We start from the raw sequence: 15,488 nt of genomic DNA on the forward strand, positions 1-15,488 counted from the left end.
CGGGTCTAATCTAGCAATCTCAAATTCAATCCTAAAAATATTTTCAAAGCTCAAACGCGTCCACTTAACCAAATAGATATGAGCTATTCATTTTTTTATTTTTGTCTTGAATGGATATTAAATTATTTAGATTTTATTTATTATTTAAATTTGAAATATTAACAAAATTTAATAATAAAATAAATATGATTTTTAACAAATGTTTTAATATAAACCTAAAATATATATACATTTTTTTTTAATTTTTACATTTTTTCTTCTTTATTTTATAATTAAAATAATATTAAACTATAATTAAGGTATTATAATGGGCGGATCAAGCTGGATTGGACTATAAACTCTTTATCACAACTGCAATCCAAGTATTAAATTAGCACAAAATCTCAATTCAGCTCTAGGTTTACAAGCAAAATAATTTTTTTTTTTATAATTTAAAAATATCAAATTAAGCTAGGCTAATGGTCATTTCTTGATATATTTTTGTAATTAAATAAGTCAAAATATATAAATTTATAAATAAAAAATAAAAAATAATATTTATTAATAATCAAGAGAATATAAATTATACATACCATAATAATTTTGGATTAACGGTAAGCGGTCTAGCCAATTTCACATCGTTGTTTTGTAGACAACTAGGCAAAAACGCACCCAACCCAACCGCTTTATTGAGATTTCACCATTTTCTCCTCTGAAATTACTTTCTTCTCTCTCCCTCTGTTCTCTCTCTAGATACAAGATGAAAAATGCATGAGAGTACTTAAAAAAAGATGATTAGAGGAGGAATTAATGATGTGACATTAATGATGCAGGAGTGGATTCCGTCCACTTTCTATACCTCGTTTTTAATTTTTTTTTATTTTAATATATTAGTGATATCAGTGGTGTATTTTTTTAGTAGCGTAAATCATTGCTGATGGAAGATATACAGAACCTGTCTCTGTATATCGAGTTGATCATTTACGAGTAATCGGCCTCTGCAAAGGTATGATTTTTCAGTTGAAATCTTCACCATCGTCACCGATCATCCTTTCATTAACTGTTACTGTGAAATTTCATGTTTTTTCATATAATTTTCTTATGTGCCTTTTTATTCGATTGTGTTCTTGTTTAATTTGTTCATCGATTGTATGATCATTATATATTTTCTCATTCTGATTTGCATTTTTGGTTGATCAATGTTTTCTTTTGAGAATCTTCGTTTCTGTGTAGCGTGAGAGGGTTTGATGTATATGTGTGTGTGTGTGTGTTCGTCCTGTTTTAAGACTAGTTTTTTTCCCCCTTTGCTAACTGTTGTTTTTGGATTTAAATAGTAGAAGTACTGACTAAAGTTAATATCTTTGCTGGGTTGAATTAAGGGTTGTTTCGAGAATTGACTTTTTAGGTGTTTTTTTTTTTTTTTTTTTGTTTTTTTGGCATTTTATTAAAAGACGTGGAAAAAAAGTAGAGATAATATAGTTTTTTTTACTGGTTTTTTTTTTTTTGACTTTTTTGGCTAAAAGGTTTCTTTATTGTACTAGAGCGGTAGAAGTTACAAATTGCATTATTTCTAGTAAAAGAATGAGGCTGGTTTTGGTTTATGGGATACCAAGTGTTTCTCTTATTTATCTTATCACAATTGTGTTGATGGTTCCATCTTCTATAAATCTGTTTCATTTTGATTGTTTGGTTTGTTGATTACACTGGTCATATGAATTCAAGGAATAATCTTTGAGCCAAAATTAAGATCAGTTTTGGCTGTGCTGCTTTGTGTCTTATCTCTTAAACTGCTTTCTTAGCCAATTGTACAAAATAGGAGAGTGAATGTGTCGTTTTTGGTTTAATTGGTTTAAGTTGATCAAAACAGGTGTAATCATAGATATGTGTAATTTGCGTAAGCTGTAATTTTCAGTATGAAGTTTTCATAGAATGCTGTAACTTCATACTGAACTGGAAATCAACTGCCTATTTGACTGTGCTGTATGTAGTTGTACACTAGAACTATGATATTAACCGTGGTCTTTAACTTCCCTCACCACCATCATCTGACATGGTTTGGATTTGTTGTTAATATTGAAAAGTGAAGGTGGTTTTGATTGTGTTAAAGAACATCCTAATCTGACCCTAAGAATAATAATATGGTAATATGCTTTAGCAAGGGATAATTCATTCTTTTAGTAAAAAATTTGGTAAGAAATGGGCAGTAAATGTAAGTAGTGATAAACAGCAATTAATCACGGGTGGTGAATAATAAAGGCAGTCATATACAGATTTGGGTATGTCTGATCCAATTTGGTCAAGAGTTTAGTAGCCACTGTCTATCTCAGGCTTTGGCACAATTTGATTGAGGAAATCCATGTCTTGCTACCTCCTCTTCAACCGAATGACCTCTAATATGTGCATGCCAAGGGCATAGTAATCCAAATTCCAATCGTGTGGATTTCTGTGTATTGTGACAATGTTCATAGTTGGGAATACATACTCTTAATGATGAATTATGCTAGAAGCATTAAAAAAATATACTAGGGTGATTACTCGGTGCATTGGATTGTTACAATCCTTGTTTGAGCTGAAAAGATAATGTGTTTGATTTATCAAGTAATTGAAGGCTGCTATTACAGTCAATAGATAAGCAAAGACGGGTAGAAATATTTAATATACCTAGCACCCAAAATTCAAGTGTTTGATTTATCTAGTAATTCAAGATTGCTATTACAGTCCATAGATAAGCAAAGATGGGTAGAAAATTTTAATATACCTAGCATTTATTTGTACTGATGATGCATTCTTTTATTGAGAAATCTAGTAAACAAAATCTTAATGGTAGGATCTCTTGCCAACTAGTAAAATTTTGTCATTATCTTGTTCCCATAATTTCATTACTTTGTCAAATGCGTATGGCCCTGGAAGCTTAGAGATCATTCATCTGAAAATGAAATTATGGAGTCTTCACTACACACTCTTCCCCGAATTTCCAAAGTCATTTGAATGACAATACCACAATCACATTTGCACTCATGAATTTGAAAACCTTCTACTTATTTTGAAGCAATCATCCATCTTTCCATATGACTAGACATCTTGTGGTTACTCTAAAATGGCAAATTGGTAAGTCCGGAAGAGGAAACCAGCCTTTCTTATCCCATGTCAATTGGGTTTATGTGCTTTATGCTTTACATTTATGAGCAATACTTGATGTATACAATGAAGTTCCTCAGAAAAAAATTGCCTATAAAGAGTTAAGCCTGCACACACTATGCTTTTCCCCTAGCTTTCCCTTCAAGAAAAGATTGTGCCACTTCTAGTCCAAAGATCAAGAAAAAATTTGTGAATTTTCTCCCCAATTTTCCATGGTAACCAAATAAAAAATATGGGCTTTGTTTGGTTTCATTTTCAGAATCTGTTTTCAAAAATTAAAAAAGTAATAATAATAAATAGTATGACACTATTAAACACCTAAAGGATATTTTAATTTTTTAAAAAATTTATTTCTGCCCCCAAAGATAAAATCATGTGAAGATGATATATATATATATATTCCCCCCCCCCCCCCCCCCCCCCCAATTTTCTAAACCAAATTAATTTTTAGTTTTTTCAAGATACATTTCTAGTATCAATAAATCTACCAACCTGTAATTGGTTTCTCCATACCATTAAAAACCTTTTAATTCCTTTTAATGCAAATTATCCAAATCATGGCCAAAGAAGCAACATCCGCATTGTCTTCCCGTTGTTCTTAGCTCTCCCCTCCCTAATTATGGAAGAGGTCTGATGAGGAACGCGCATGCTCCCATTTTGGTATTACAATTATATAACTGTAATTTTATGTATCTAATATTTGTGTTTATTTATTTTTAATTAGTACTTAATAAATATTTAGTTTCTTCTTTTGTTAGGATCTAGTTTTATATTTTAAATTAGGGTGTTGGCCTATAAATTACTGAACGTCTTCTTTCCTGGTGACTTGGAACTGGGGCCCCTTTTTGGAATTTCTGTGCTGTATGTTTCCATCATTTATCAAATATGTATAACTTGTCTATGTATTTGACATCTAGATGACATTATCTGATCCGAATGTTCTTTTTAGAACACTGATGCAGTGTTGGTTTGTATGCATTGAATAACCATGATTAATTCCTCATTATGTGTGGATTTTGAAAACTGATGAAAGTTTATTTAAGTTGTATGTTAAGTGACCAAGATTATAATTTTATCCAAGGAAATAATCTAAATTGTTATTATCATCTTTGTTATTTCACAAGTGCCATTTTATAGCCAAGTCATTTGTTGTATTTTTTTGGGTAATATCATCTTGCTACGGGTTTTTTGTTTTTGTTGATTGTTTTCACCAAAGTACATACATACTCTTGGTGCTAGCACTGCTCTAGATTACATTTCCGGAAACTAGGTTTAGACGGTTATTATTATACAGGTTTTCAGATGTTGGTATAATTAAATGGAGGATATGTCCTGGGAGATATAGTAGGATACATATAACTGGCCCTAATAGCTGTGGTCGAAGGCTTTGTTGAGTTGAGTTGAGTTTTTGAGGTCTGGGGACTCTGATGGTGTATCATTCTTGTTCACATCTCTTGTAATTGTAATGAATGTTAGTTAGGGGTTATTTGGGGTGTTCTAAATAAGTACACTTTTTATTTTTTTGGACTAAAAAATTGAGGAAAAAAATATGGATGTTTGGATTAACTTTTTGACTTTTTATGAAAAAATGTGTATTAAAAAATTGTATAAATTAGTGTGTAGGGGAAAATTAGGATTGGAAGTTGTGTAGCCGTAATTGTTGACTTTTGGTGAATAGTGTTAACTTTTTAACTTTTTGAGTAACTTTTTAACTTTTTGGCTTTTTATGGACTTCCCAAACTTGGCCTTAATATGGAGGCTTTGGAATGAGGGCATAATTACTTTACATCTTCAGGTGAGAATTCTTGATACTGGGACCTTATCTCCTCCTCCTCCTTGTCTCTCCTCCTGTTTTTCTACCTGACAAATTTGTGTTTTCAAAAGGAACCCATCTTTTATGCTCTGGAAATGCAAGTCTGTTTTGTTCACTTTCTCCATCCCAAAGTGTTTTTGTTTTTTAGAGATTTACATACTTTTTCTTGTGTATTTTTGTTGAGCCTTTTTACTGTGTGGTAACATGGCTTTTGTTGCGTACAAAACTTAATTTTCTGCCCGTTCTTATTTTTCTAATGCCATGTTGCAGATTAGTTTTGAAAACTTTGGTTACTTAGTCCCTGGTCATATGTAGGACACTAAGTTTGGTGGATATAATAGTTAGCATTGCTTCTTTAACAACATTGAATTGCAAGTTGCCGGGCCCTTTAGGTAATTTGGACAACTGATGAACAAATTTGAGTCTGAAGTTTGGTGTGCTCATCAAGTTTCATTATAGTCATCTGCTCCGGTTGCGGTGTCCTATATGTTGGCGTTTATATTGGGAGAGCAAACTTTAGGGTACTTTGTTAATAAAGCTGGAGAATTATCTTAGGACCTTGTTCCGTGGAATTTAATTTTTTCAGAGAACTCAATTTTGTTGAAAAAACATTGCAGTTTTATATGAGGATTGTGTGAAGCCTTAGAATCTTGAGATTCTTTATTATCGGCGTTAAATTTGTGGCACACCGAGTATAGTTGGTATTTAGTGGCATCTTTGATAAGAAATGACTGGTACAATTTATATCTTACTTTAGTTTCTAGTACACTTGGGAGATTCCATGGCTTCCAAAATTTGTGTTTCTCTGCTCTTTGTTCTCCATCTTGGAAGTTTGATTACTTTTGCTTTAATGAGTGGGGGAACTAATGTGGGGATCACTTATAAATTAACTGATTCAGTGTTATTGTGCTGCAAAGAGTTCACTGCAGGATAGTCCTCGGTGATTAGCCCATGGGTGGTTATTATGTACTGTTGGAGATCATTATCTAGTGAAGCTGGAGTTTTGAGGAGATATTATGACGTGAAAATCCCACTTATACAATATTCAGATTTGTGATTGAGCCAATAACATGCTCCAGGTTGGGAATCTTTACTGCAGCATGGGCTTGTGTAAAAGAACTTGGTCTTTCTGGTGATTGGCAAGGGTTATGTAGTTCAAATTGAAAGAGTGCTAGGTGATGATTCATTGCATTCAGTCTATTGATGATTTGATGTAGCAATGCTCGAAAGTTTTTGATTAGTGTTACCAGAAAACACTAATACCCTAGCGAATTATGTTTTGGAACACACATTTTGGAATATGGTACATTCTCATTTCAAAATGATAAATTTAGCAATCTAAAACGATTTCAAATATAATCAATTAAAATTTAAGATGGGTGAAGTTTTGATTGGACAAAACGTGAAAATGGGTCATAATGCTCATATAGAATTTTGTTGTTAATCGAAAATTATTCTGGAAGTACGTTAAATTATTAAAATATTGGGGCCTCTAGTATTTTTTAAAAATTTGTGTTTGAGACAATTTATGAATTTTTTTTTTGTAGCTAAACAGATACTTGTGAGAGAAAAAGTGATTGATTGGTGTGTAGATGACATTTTGTCTTATTGATTATTTTAATATTTTTTTTTTTTATCTTTGTTGACAAAAATAGATTAAAATAATCAATAAAACAAATTATAAATAATATTTTATAATCATTTTATGAATAAAATAATTATCCAAAATATTTTTATTTGTAAAATGATGATGTATTAATGTTTGAACAAATTATAAATAATATTTTATAATCATTTTATGAATAATGACAATGCTATAAAAATTGGTGATTTTAAATTGAAACAATCAACATAGTATTAATTCGATCTAATTTGATTATAAAATTTTCATAATCTAATTTAATTCTAAATTTCCTAAAATCATCAATAATTATTTGATTCTAATTTTAATTTACGGATTGTTTGGGAACAAACTAAAATAACATATTTATTATTATTAATTTTTTTTTAATCTTTTTAGATCATATCATGTTTTTATTTTTTTACAAGTCTTTTCATAAAAATTAAAAAAATATTAAAATAACATATTCTCAAACAACTCTTTTTTTTTTTAGGAAAATTTGATCAAAACTGTTTCATAATAAAATTTTAATACATTATGAACAAATATAATTTTTTTATATATCATTTTATAAAAGTTAAAAATTATTAAAATAATTTATTTCCAAACAGATTTTTATTCTTAAATCCAATCAAATTAAAACTTTACTCGAACCTAGTCATTGCGGTCTGTAATAATTAACCAAAAGCAAAAGTAAAAGTAAAAAAAGTAAAGCAAAAGCAAAGTGGGACACCAAATCGCATGTGATGTGTTCCATGAAAGCATATAAGTATCTAACTTTGTCCAATGAATAGAGATGGAGATTAAAATAACCAAAAGGAAAAGTAAAAGTAAAAGTAAAAGTAAAAGCAAAAGTAAAAGTCAAAAAAGTAAAGCAAAAGCAAAGTGGGACACCAAATCACATGCCATGTGTTCCATGAAAGCATATAAGTATCTAACTTTGTCCAATGAATAGAGATAGAGATTAAAATAATGTGTTTGAACCATGTAAAGCATCTCAATTCAAAGAGCCTGGTTTTAGTATTTTTATTTTTTCAAGGTAAATTACCCTTTCTCCTAGTTTATGTTTAATATTTATCATTTTTTAACATTTAAAAAATTACATTAATCTTCTGATTATTATAATTATTTAAACAGAATAAAAATGTTGAACTCATGCACTCTGTCTTTTTTTACTTTACTTTTTTTTCTCCCTTCCTTTGCTTTATTTATTTATTTTTTAATGTAATTTCATTTATTTTTCTACTAAGAGTTGTTGTCTTCTATATAAAGAGAGAGTTTGTAAAATGAGACTATTAACCACATGGATAAAATGTAATTAGACCAAATCTCAGAGGGTGTCAATGTAATTTACCTTTTTTTTTAAAATCTCAAATAGGTCAATGTAATTTATCGTAATATTTTCAATTTATTTTTTATTTTATTTTATAATATATTTATATGATAAAAATTATATCATATGGAGGGATCATAAATATTTTAACACTATGATTTTTATTGATAGCATGTATATTAACTAACGTTAGAGTTTTCCAAAAACTTGCTTGGTTAGAGTTTTCCAAAAATCATTTTCAGAAAATTCTACTTTCTTATTTTTCGTATTTTTTTTGTTTTTAGTGAATTTTTTTAATATTTTAAGCAATTTTTTTTTTAATTTTTAAACACACCTAACATAAATATATATAAAAAGTATAATTTTTGGGAAATAATCTTTTAAAAATTCAATAAATACCAAAAAATATAAAAAAAAGTATGAAAAATTTGTATATTTTTCGTATTTTTATGTATTTGTTAATTTTTTAAAATATTTTTTCACAAATTTTTTACTTTTTAGATACATCTAAGTAAGGTGCATCTAAAAAAGTAAAAAAATGCTTAAAATTTGAAAAACATTCACTAAAAATAGAAAACTCAATTTTCAAAAAATTTAATCCAGAAAACTCAAACCAAACACACTGATTAGTATTTTTTTTTTTTTATTGTTTTTTTCCCCTCTCTTTAGAGACAAGGTAGCCCGAGTGGTAAGGACCACATTTACAACCCTAGGTCTAGGTTTCGAGTCTCACTTCCAGTGGTAGACACAAAAATCTCGTTAAGAAGAGGCCAAATTCTATATAATTAAATATTAACTATACATTAATTTTAGTACATTTTTACCAAAGTTTCATACGTATGATAATTCACATTACAAACATAAAAATTGAACATCATCATTAAATTTGCAAATAATTTTTTTAATCAATATCTAATAAAACAAAAAAGTATCAAAATTGGATTATAAAGTACTTTTTACACAAAATAAAAAAAAATTGAAAATGATAACATACAAATATGGATCATAACTAACACCAATTTGAATCATAAATATTATTTTAGTAGTAATCAAAAATCACAATGAATCGTAACTAATTCTACTTCAAGATATAATCAAACATCATAATAAGATGTAACTAATTTGATTTGATAATTTATTGGTCTCATAGGCACAATGATGTGTAATTTAGACCATAATTTACATACTATATAGTATTGTAAGATAACTCTAATTGAAGAACGGAAACAATTTGACGCTTTGAAGAAGGAATTTTTTTTTTTTTTTTTTTTTTTTTTTTTTTGGCAGGGGCCAACCCTTCACAAGGAAGCAACGAATAAAGTTCCCCCTCCAAAAAAAAAAAAAAAAAAACAAAAATAAATTTTATATGTAAGAGCATGGTACTGATCTCAAAATATTCTCTCCTCCTCAAACTCTCCTTCAAAACCTCTCTGAATCTGATTGTCTCTCTTTGATGGATGTTAATGGTCTTGTTTGTCTTTAGTGAAAAGCTTTTCTCTTCACTGTCGACTGAGTTGTTAAGGCTGTGTATGTTTCATCTCTAAGACACTCTGGAAAGTTTCCAAGGTTTTTCTTTCTTTACTTCCACTTCCACTGAGTTGTTGAGGCTGTGTATGTTTCATCTCTAAGACACTCTGGAAAGTTTCCAAGGTTTTTCTTTCTTTACTTCCACTTCCACTTCAATTCTATTATTTCTCTCTGTTTAAATCTCAACTTACTTTCTGTCTTCAGTTTTATTGTAAATCTCTGTGTTCCACTGTTGCTTACCAGAAAAAAACAAAAAAAAAATCCCTGTATTCTCTTTTGATTTCAGTAAACTTTGCAATCTTCTCCTCTGCAACTCTATTTTATTAACTCTGTGTTGAACAATTACAAAATCAGTATTCTCTGCATTCTGTTTTCATTTTACTAAGCTCACTTTCTTCTTTGTAATTTCTGTTTTACAACACAAGTTCTCTTTGTCCAATTATATTGTGATTCTCTATATTCAACCTTGCATGTCAAAAAAAAAAAAAAACTTTAGATCCGCTCTTGCAAAGTGTTCCTTTCATATCTTCATACTCTCTACAAAATTGTATTTCTCTTCCTCTGCCACTCTATTTTAACTCTGTGTTCATTGTGTTTTCAATAGTTGTTTGTTTTCTTCTAGTTTTACATATTGCATTGCAGAAAAAGGAAAAGAGAGAGAGAGAGAGAGAGAGAGAGAGAGAGAGAGGTACACAGCTGAAATAGAAGTGAGAAATGGCTACTGGTTTGGTTGGTTTTGTTGGCCCGATTGTAGGGCCGATTGCAGGCATTGGACAATTTCTAATGGCTCCAGTTGGCCGTCATTTCGGTTATCTATTTTCCCATAAAAGCAAGGTCAAGAATCTGAATGATGAAGTCAAGAAGTTGGATGAGAAAAGAGGTGCAATGCAGCTAGCAGTTGATGAAGCAGAAAGAAATGTAAAAGTTATTGGACCTGATGTCAAGGGGTGGCTGGAAAGGGTTGATAAATGCAGCGAAGAGGCCAGAGAAATTATAAAAGATGAAGTTGAAGAAAACAAAGGGTGTCTATATGGGTGGTGTCCAAACCTGCCGTTACGTTACTCGCTCGGTAAGAAAGCAACCAACAAGGCAAAAGAGGTGGCTAAGTTGTACGAAGAGAGGAAACTGACGGAAGTGGCCTACAATAAGCCTTCACCATGGATAGAATCCACATCCGCTGAAGGTATTAAGGTTTTTGAATCTAGACGATTGATTACGAATGATGTCATGGAGGCACTGAAGGATGATAGATTCCACCTGATTGCAATATGTGGGATGGGAGGTGTTGGTAAGACAACAATGGTGAAAGAAGTTGCCAAAAGAGCAAATAAAGAGAAATTGTTCGATGAGGTTGTGATGGCTGTAGTGTCCCAAATTCCTGATAAAAGGAAGATTCAAGGTGAAATTGGAGATAAATTGGGTTTGAAATTTGAGGAGGAGACTGAACTTGGAAGAGCAAATCGACTACGTGAAAGACTAAAGGACACCAAGAGAATCCTTGTCATATTGGACGATGTTTGGGAGCGTCTCGAACTGAATGACATAGGAATTCCATTTGGAGATGGTCATAGAGGTTGCAAAATTTTGCTGACTTCTAGATATGATAATGTATGCAACGATATGAATGCTCAAAAGAAATTTACAGTTGAAGTCTTAACTGAAGAAGAAGCATGGAATCTCTTTGAGGAGATGGCTGGAATTTCCAATGACACAAGTCACACAAGTACTGATTTGTATATCACACAGAAGAAAGTTGCGGATGAATGTGGACGTTTGCCGATTGCTATTGTTACAGTTGCGAGGGCACTCATAGATAAAGATGAGCAGTCATGGAATTCGGCCCTTCTACAGTTACGCAAGTCCATGATAAAAAACATCAGGAATGTAGAAAAAGAGGTGTTTAAATCTCTGGAGTTGAGTTACGACTTCTTAGAAAGAAGAGAAATTAAGGAATGCTTTTTGCTCTGCTCCTTATATGCTGAAGATTTTAATATTCCAGTTGAAGATATCGTTAGATATGGTGTTGGGATAGAGTTGTTTGAGGCCATTGATAGCGTCAAAGAAGCAAGAGACAGAGTACATGACTTTGTCGATGACTTAAAAAAAGGCTATCTCTTAATGGATGGTGAACTAGAAGGTTGTGTTAAAATGCATGATGTAGTTCGTGATGTTGCTATATCAATAGCATCTAGGGAGGAGCATTCATTTATGGTAAGATGTGACGAAGCATTGAAAGAATGGCCGGAGAAAGAACGACAGAAAAATTACGCTGTAATTTCATTGCGATGCACTGGTATGAGCAAGCTGCCTGATAATCTAGAATTTCCAAAACTCCATCTTTTACGGCTAGAGGACAATTATGCATCATATCGTCCAAATCTCCCAGATAGTTTCTACGGAGGGATGAAGGAACTCAAAGCTTTAAGCATGTTGAATGTGTACATTGAAGGATCATTGCCGACATCCCTGCGATGGTTGACCAACCTCCGAAGCTTGTCACTATACGAATGCGGACTGATCAATGATGTATCTGCAATAGAAGCATTAGAGAATCTAGAAATTTTGAGTTTCAAAGGCACCAAATTCGAGGAGTTGCCAAAAGAAATAGGTCGGCTTAGTCACTTGAAGCTACTGGATTTGTTGCGATGTGTTGTGAAGAGGATTTGCCCAGGTGTTTTGTCGAGCTTGTCAAAGCTAGAAGAGTTGTATCTTGGGTATAGCTTTGATGATGAAAACAGGATAGAAGAAGCTAAAGCGACTTTCACTGAGCTGTGTGGGTTGTCTAATTTTACAACTTTGGTCATTCACCTACGACATGTTGCATACTGGCCAAGAGACTTGGTCCTTACGAATCTAAAAGCATTCGCTATAACCACTGGGTTTCCTAGAGGTTGTCGTGATTATCAGTTACAAAACCAGTTGAGTCTCGAGGATCTTCACGAGAGCGATCTTATGGAGAGTGGGGTCAAGAATCTTTTCAAGATCACTAAAATTTTACAAATAACACGAGCTGTAGGTGTGAGGAATGTTGGCTATGATTTAGCCAGAGATGGTTTCAAAAAATTAACAGAATTGTTCTTGGAAGATTGTCAGGATTTGGAATATGTCATTGAAACAACAGATGGGGTTCCAGTTCCACAAATAGCCTTTCCCGTGTTACAATCGCTATGTCTCCATCATTTAGGTAAATTGAAAGAGATTTGTCATGGTCAACTACCAGAGGAGACCTTCATTGCATTGAAAGAGCTGCAACTAGTGGACTTGCCCACATTGACACATTTGTGGAAGGGTCCTACTCAACTTGCCCGCAACCTAACTTCTCTAAAATTGAATAGATGTGATAAACTGGAAAGGATGTCCTCATTATCCATAGCCAGAGATTTGATGCAACTACAGAAACTTCATGTATCTCAATGTCGTAAGATGGAAGTACTTATTTCGAGTGAAGAAGAAGGAGATCAAAATGAGATAGCATCAACAACAATAGAAACAACAGACAAAATTGTGTTTCCTAAACTAAAGGTTTTGTATCTTCAAGACCTGGCAAGTTTTACTGCTATGTGCAAGGCTATGAATGGAATTGAGCTGCCACAATTGAACGAGCTGACACTCTTTCAGATGTCAAAGCTCAATAGTTTTTGCAATACTTCTATTCAACCTCTCTTCAATAAGGTATGCTTCTTTGACTTAAGCTTATTTATTTATTTATTTAAGCTTCATTGTTGTGGGGTGTCTATAAATTTTATTTGTTATTTTGCTATTTTCTTTTGACCTTTTGGGCTATAATGAGAACACAACATATTTTTGATTGAATATGTATTTAGGAACAAAAATAAAAACGTCAAACTACACTTGAAATTAATTAGTATTTGGGAACAAATTTCCGTTTTTATGTGTCGTATTTCTTTAGACAAATTACATTTAATTCTTGTAGTTTGTTCTATATCAATTTGGTTTTTATAACTTTAATTGCATTAATTTTACCTTTCAATTTTGTACATTGTATCAATTTAGTCCAATTGATAATATTTCGTTTAGAAATTGGACTAAAATTAAGGTACAAAATGGTTTTTTAATTCCCTTCAAAGTAATTGAAGGATTCACATCCAATTTGAATTGATTCATTCCCTTTTTAATAGATCATTTTGCCTTCGATTTTTATTCGATTTTTTAACGACTATTATCACTTGGACTAGATTGACACAATTTGAAAAGTTAAAGGGCAAAATTGATATTACAGAAATCAAATTGACATTAGAGGCACGTATAGAGACTACATGTATAATTTGCCCTATTTCTTTTGACTAAAAATTTAGCTAAACTAATATGAATTGGGCTGTAATTTTGCGAACTTTGACCTTATTTAAAATACTAAGATTGCATTTTGGATGGAAGAAATTAGGGGAAATTACAAAAATAAATAAATAAATTGACCCTTGTAACATAATAAATCTTGAGTTTTAATTTTGTCAATTTAAAACTTGAACTTTTGATTTTGTTTTCAATCTGAATAATTTGCTTATTTTTGTTAAGTCAAATCGATAGAAAAATGGGTATGTTAGTTATTAAATTTATTGAAAATGAGTATTTTAGGCATTTTATGTATGCCTACATTGAGTTAAATGACTAAAATATTATTTTTTTCATTAATTTTAGTTTACAAAAATAGACAAATGGTTTAGATTGAAAATAAATTAAAAGATTGAGGTTTAAATTGATAAAATTGAAAACTCAGAGTTTATTGCAAGGGTCAAACATTAATTTTATTTATTTATTTTTTTGTAATTATCCCAAGAATTTAAAATAAAGGGTTTTGAGGTTAAGGAGCAACCATTAGTCTCTATAGTTTAAATGAAATGTCAGTTTAGTCACCGTAATTTCAATTTAAATCCTATATTTTCAATTTTGTTGCAATGTAATCTCGTTATCATTCACCATTAGAATTTTGCACGGATAAATGCCACATGCAAAACTAAACTAAAGTCGTTTTGTTACACACCCAAAAAAAAAAATTGAAATGAAATGCAAGTGCAGAACATACAAGCGCCAGAGAGAAGACACATAGGCGAGAAAGAGAGAAGAAGGGGCTTGACCGATACTACCCTTCCACTATTCGACCACCCTACTAACCCCGCTAACACCAGTGCTGGCGAGATCGAGATCAACATAGAGAGAGCTTGCAGCAGCAATGGCGGCTGGGAAGGGACATGTGAGGTTAGGGATGGACTAGAGAGGCTCATCAAAGTTGAGATGGGTGAAGGATTGGTAGGGATGGGGGTACAGTGGAAAAATGAGGTGGATCTCGCAGGTGGGGGTCGCTAAAGATATGGATAGTAGATTTCGGGGAAGGAGAGGAAGGGAAGGAGGGGATGGGAAAAGTGGGGAGGTTACCAAAGGTGGTCATAGTGGTCGATTGTGAGAAGAGAAGGCAAAGAAGTGCTCTGTTTGCATTGTGGGTCTTCGTCTATCTGCCTTTTTCTTCTCTTCTATGTTTCGTTTCGTTTCGTTTCATTTTTTTTTTTTTTTGTGTGCACACCAAAACGACGTCATTTTAGTGCACTACACAAACACTACAAGAAAACACCACAGAAGATCTGGACTCGTTTGAGTAGAAATTCCAAATAAATTTTTACAACTTATAAGGTTTTTGTTTTACTTAGAATTCTTAGGAAGAACTTTTGAAATGATTGGTTTTATAGTGTTAGTTTGTAAGGTTAATTACCTAAAGGTCCTATTGATATGATTAATATTCCATTAAGTCCTCCTTCCTTTTCTTTATGGTGATTCTATTTACACACCATAAATCCTTTCAATACATACCACTTGCTCAATTCGCACTACACACAAATTAAAGCTTTTAATTTTGTCTTAATACACACCACTAATTTTTAAATAATACCAAATTACTCTCATCTTCTCCAACCCTAACCTTAACCCAAACCCAAACCCTTGCCCATCGCTGGCCGTCAACCACCAACCTCCGCCTCTTTTTCCTCCTCGTCACAACCCTCATCTTCGCCCCTACCACCACTGCCCTACCACTATCGTAACCCTCACTGCCGCGATGCACAGTTGTC

General features: G+C 32.0%; 1 protein-coding gene and 1 long non-coding RNA gene across 4 annotated transcripts in view; both read left to right on the forward strand.

Annotated features, from left to right (window-relative positions):
• The first annotated feature begins 611 nt into the window (after positions 1-611).
• Positions 612-6,252, forward strand: LOC145801130 (uncharacterized). The gene is made up of 2 exons (XR_014342058.1): positions 612-985; positions 4,412-6,252. It is a non-coding gene; the product is annotated as an uncharacterized LOC145801130 (long non-coding RNA).
• Positions 6,253-9,106: 2,854 nt separating this feature from the next.
• Positions 9,107-15,488, forward strand: part of LOC114267229 (disease resistance protein At4g27190) — a 36,469-nt gene continuing 30,087 nt past the window's right edge. The window contains exons 1-2 of one of the 3 annotated variants that reach the window (XM_082891459.1): positions 9,107-9,450; positions 9,535-13,083. In XM_082891459.1, the coding sequence (XP_082747585.1) occupies positions 10,126-13,083 (2,958 nt within the window). In that variant the 5' untranslated portion in view covers positions 9,107-9,450; positions 9,535-10,125. Of the gene's footprint in view, positions 9,451-9,482; positions 13,084-15,488 lie in introns of those variants that run through there. The other 2 variants (XM_082891461.1, XM_082891460.1) reach the window with 2 other exon arrangements.

The sequence above is a fragment of the Camellia sinensis genome, chromosome 10 (assembly GCF_055761805.1).
Source record: "Camellia sinensis isolate YWXY chromosome 10, ASM5576180v1, whole genome shotgun sequence".
In the NCBI taxonomy this organism is placed as follows: Eukaryota; Viridiplantae; Streptophyta; class Magnoliopsida; order Ericales; family Theaceae; genus Camellia; species Camellia sinensis.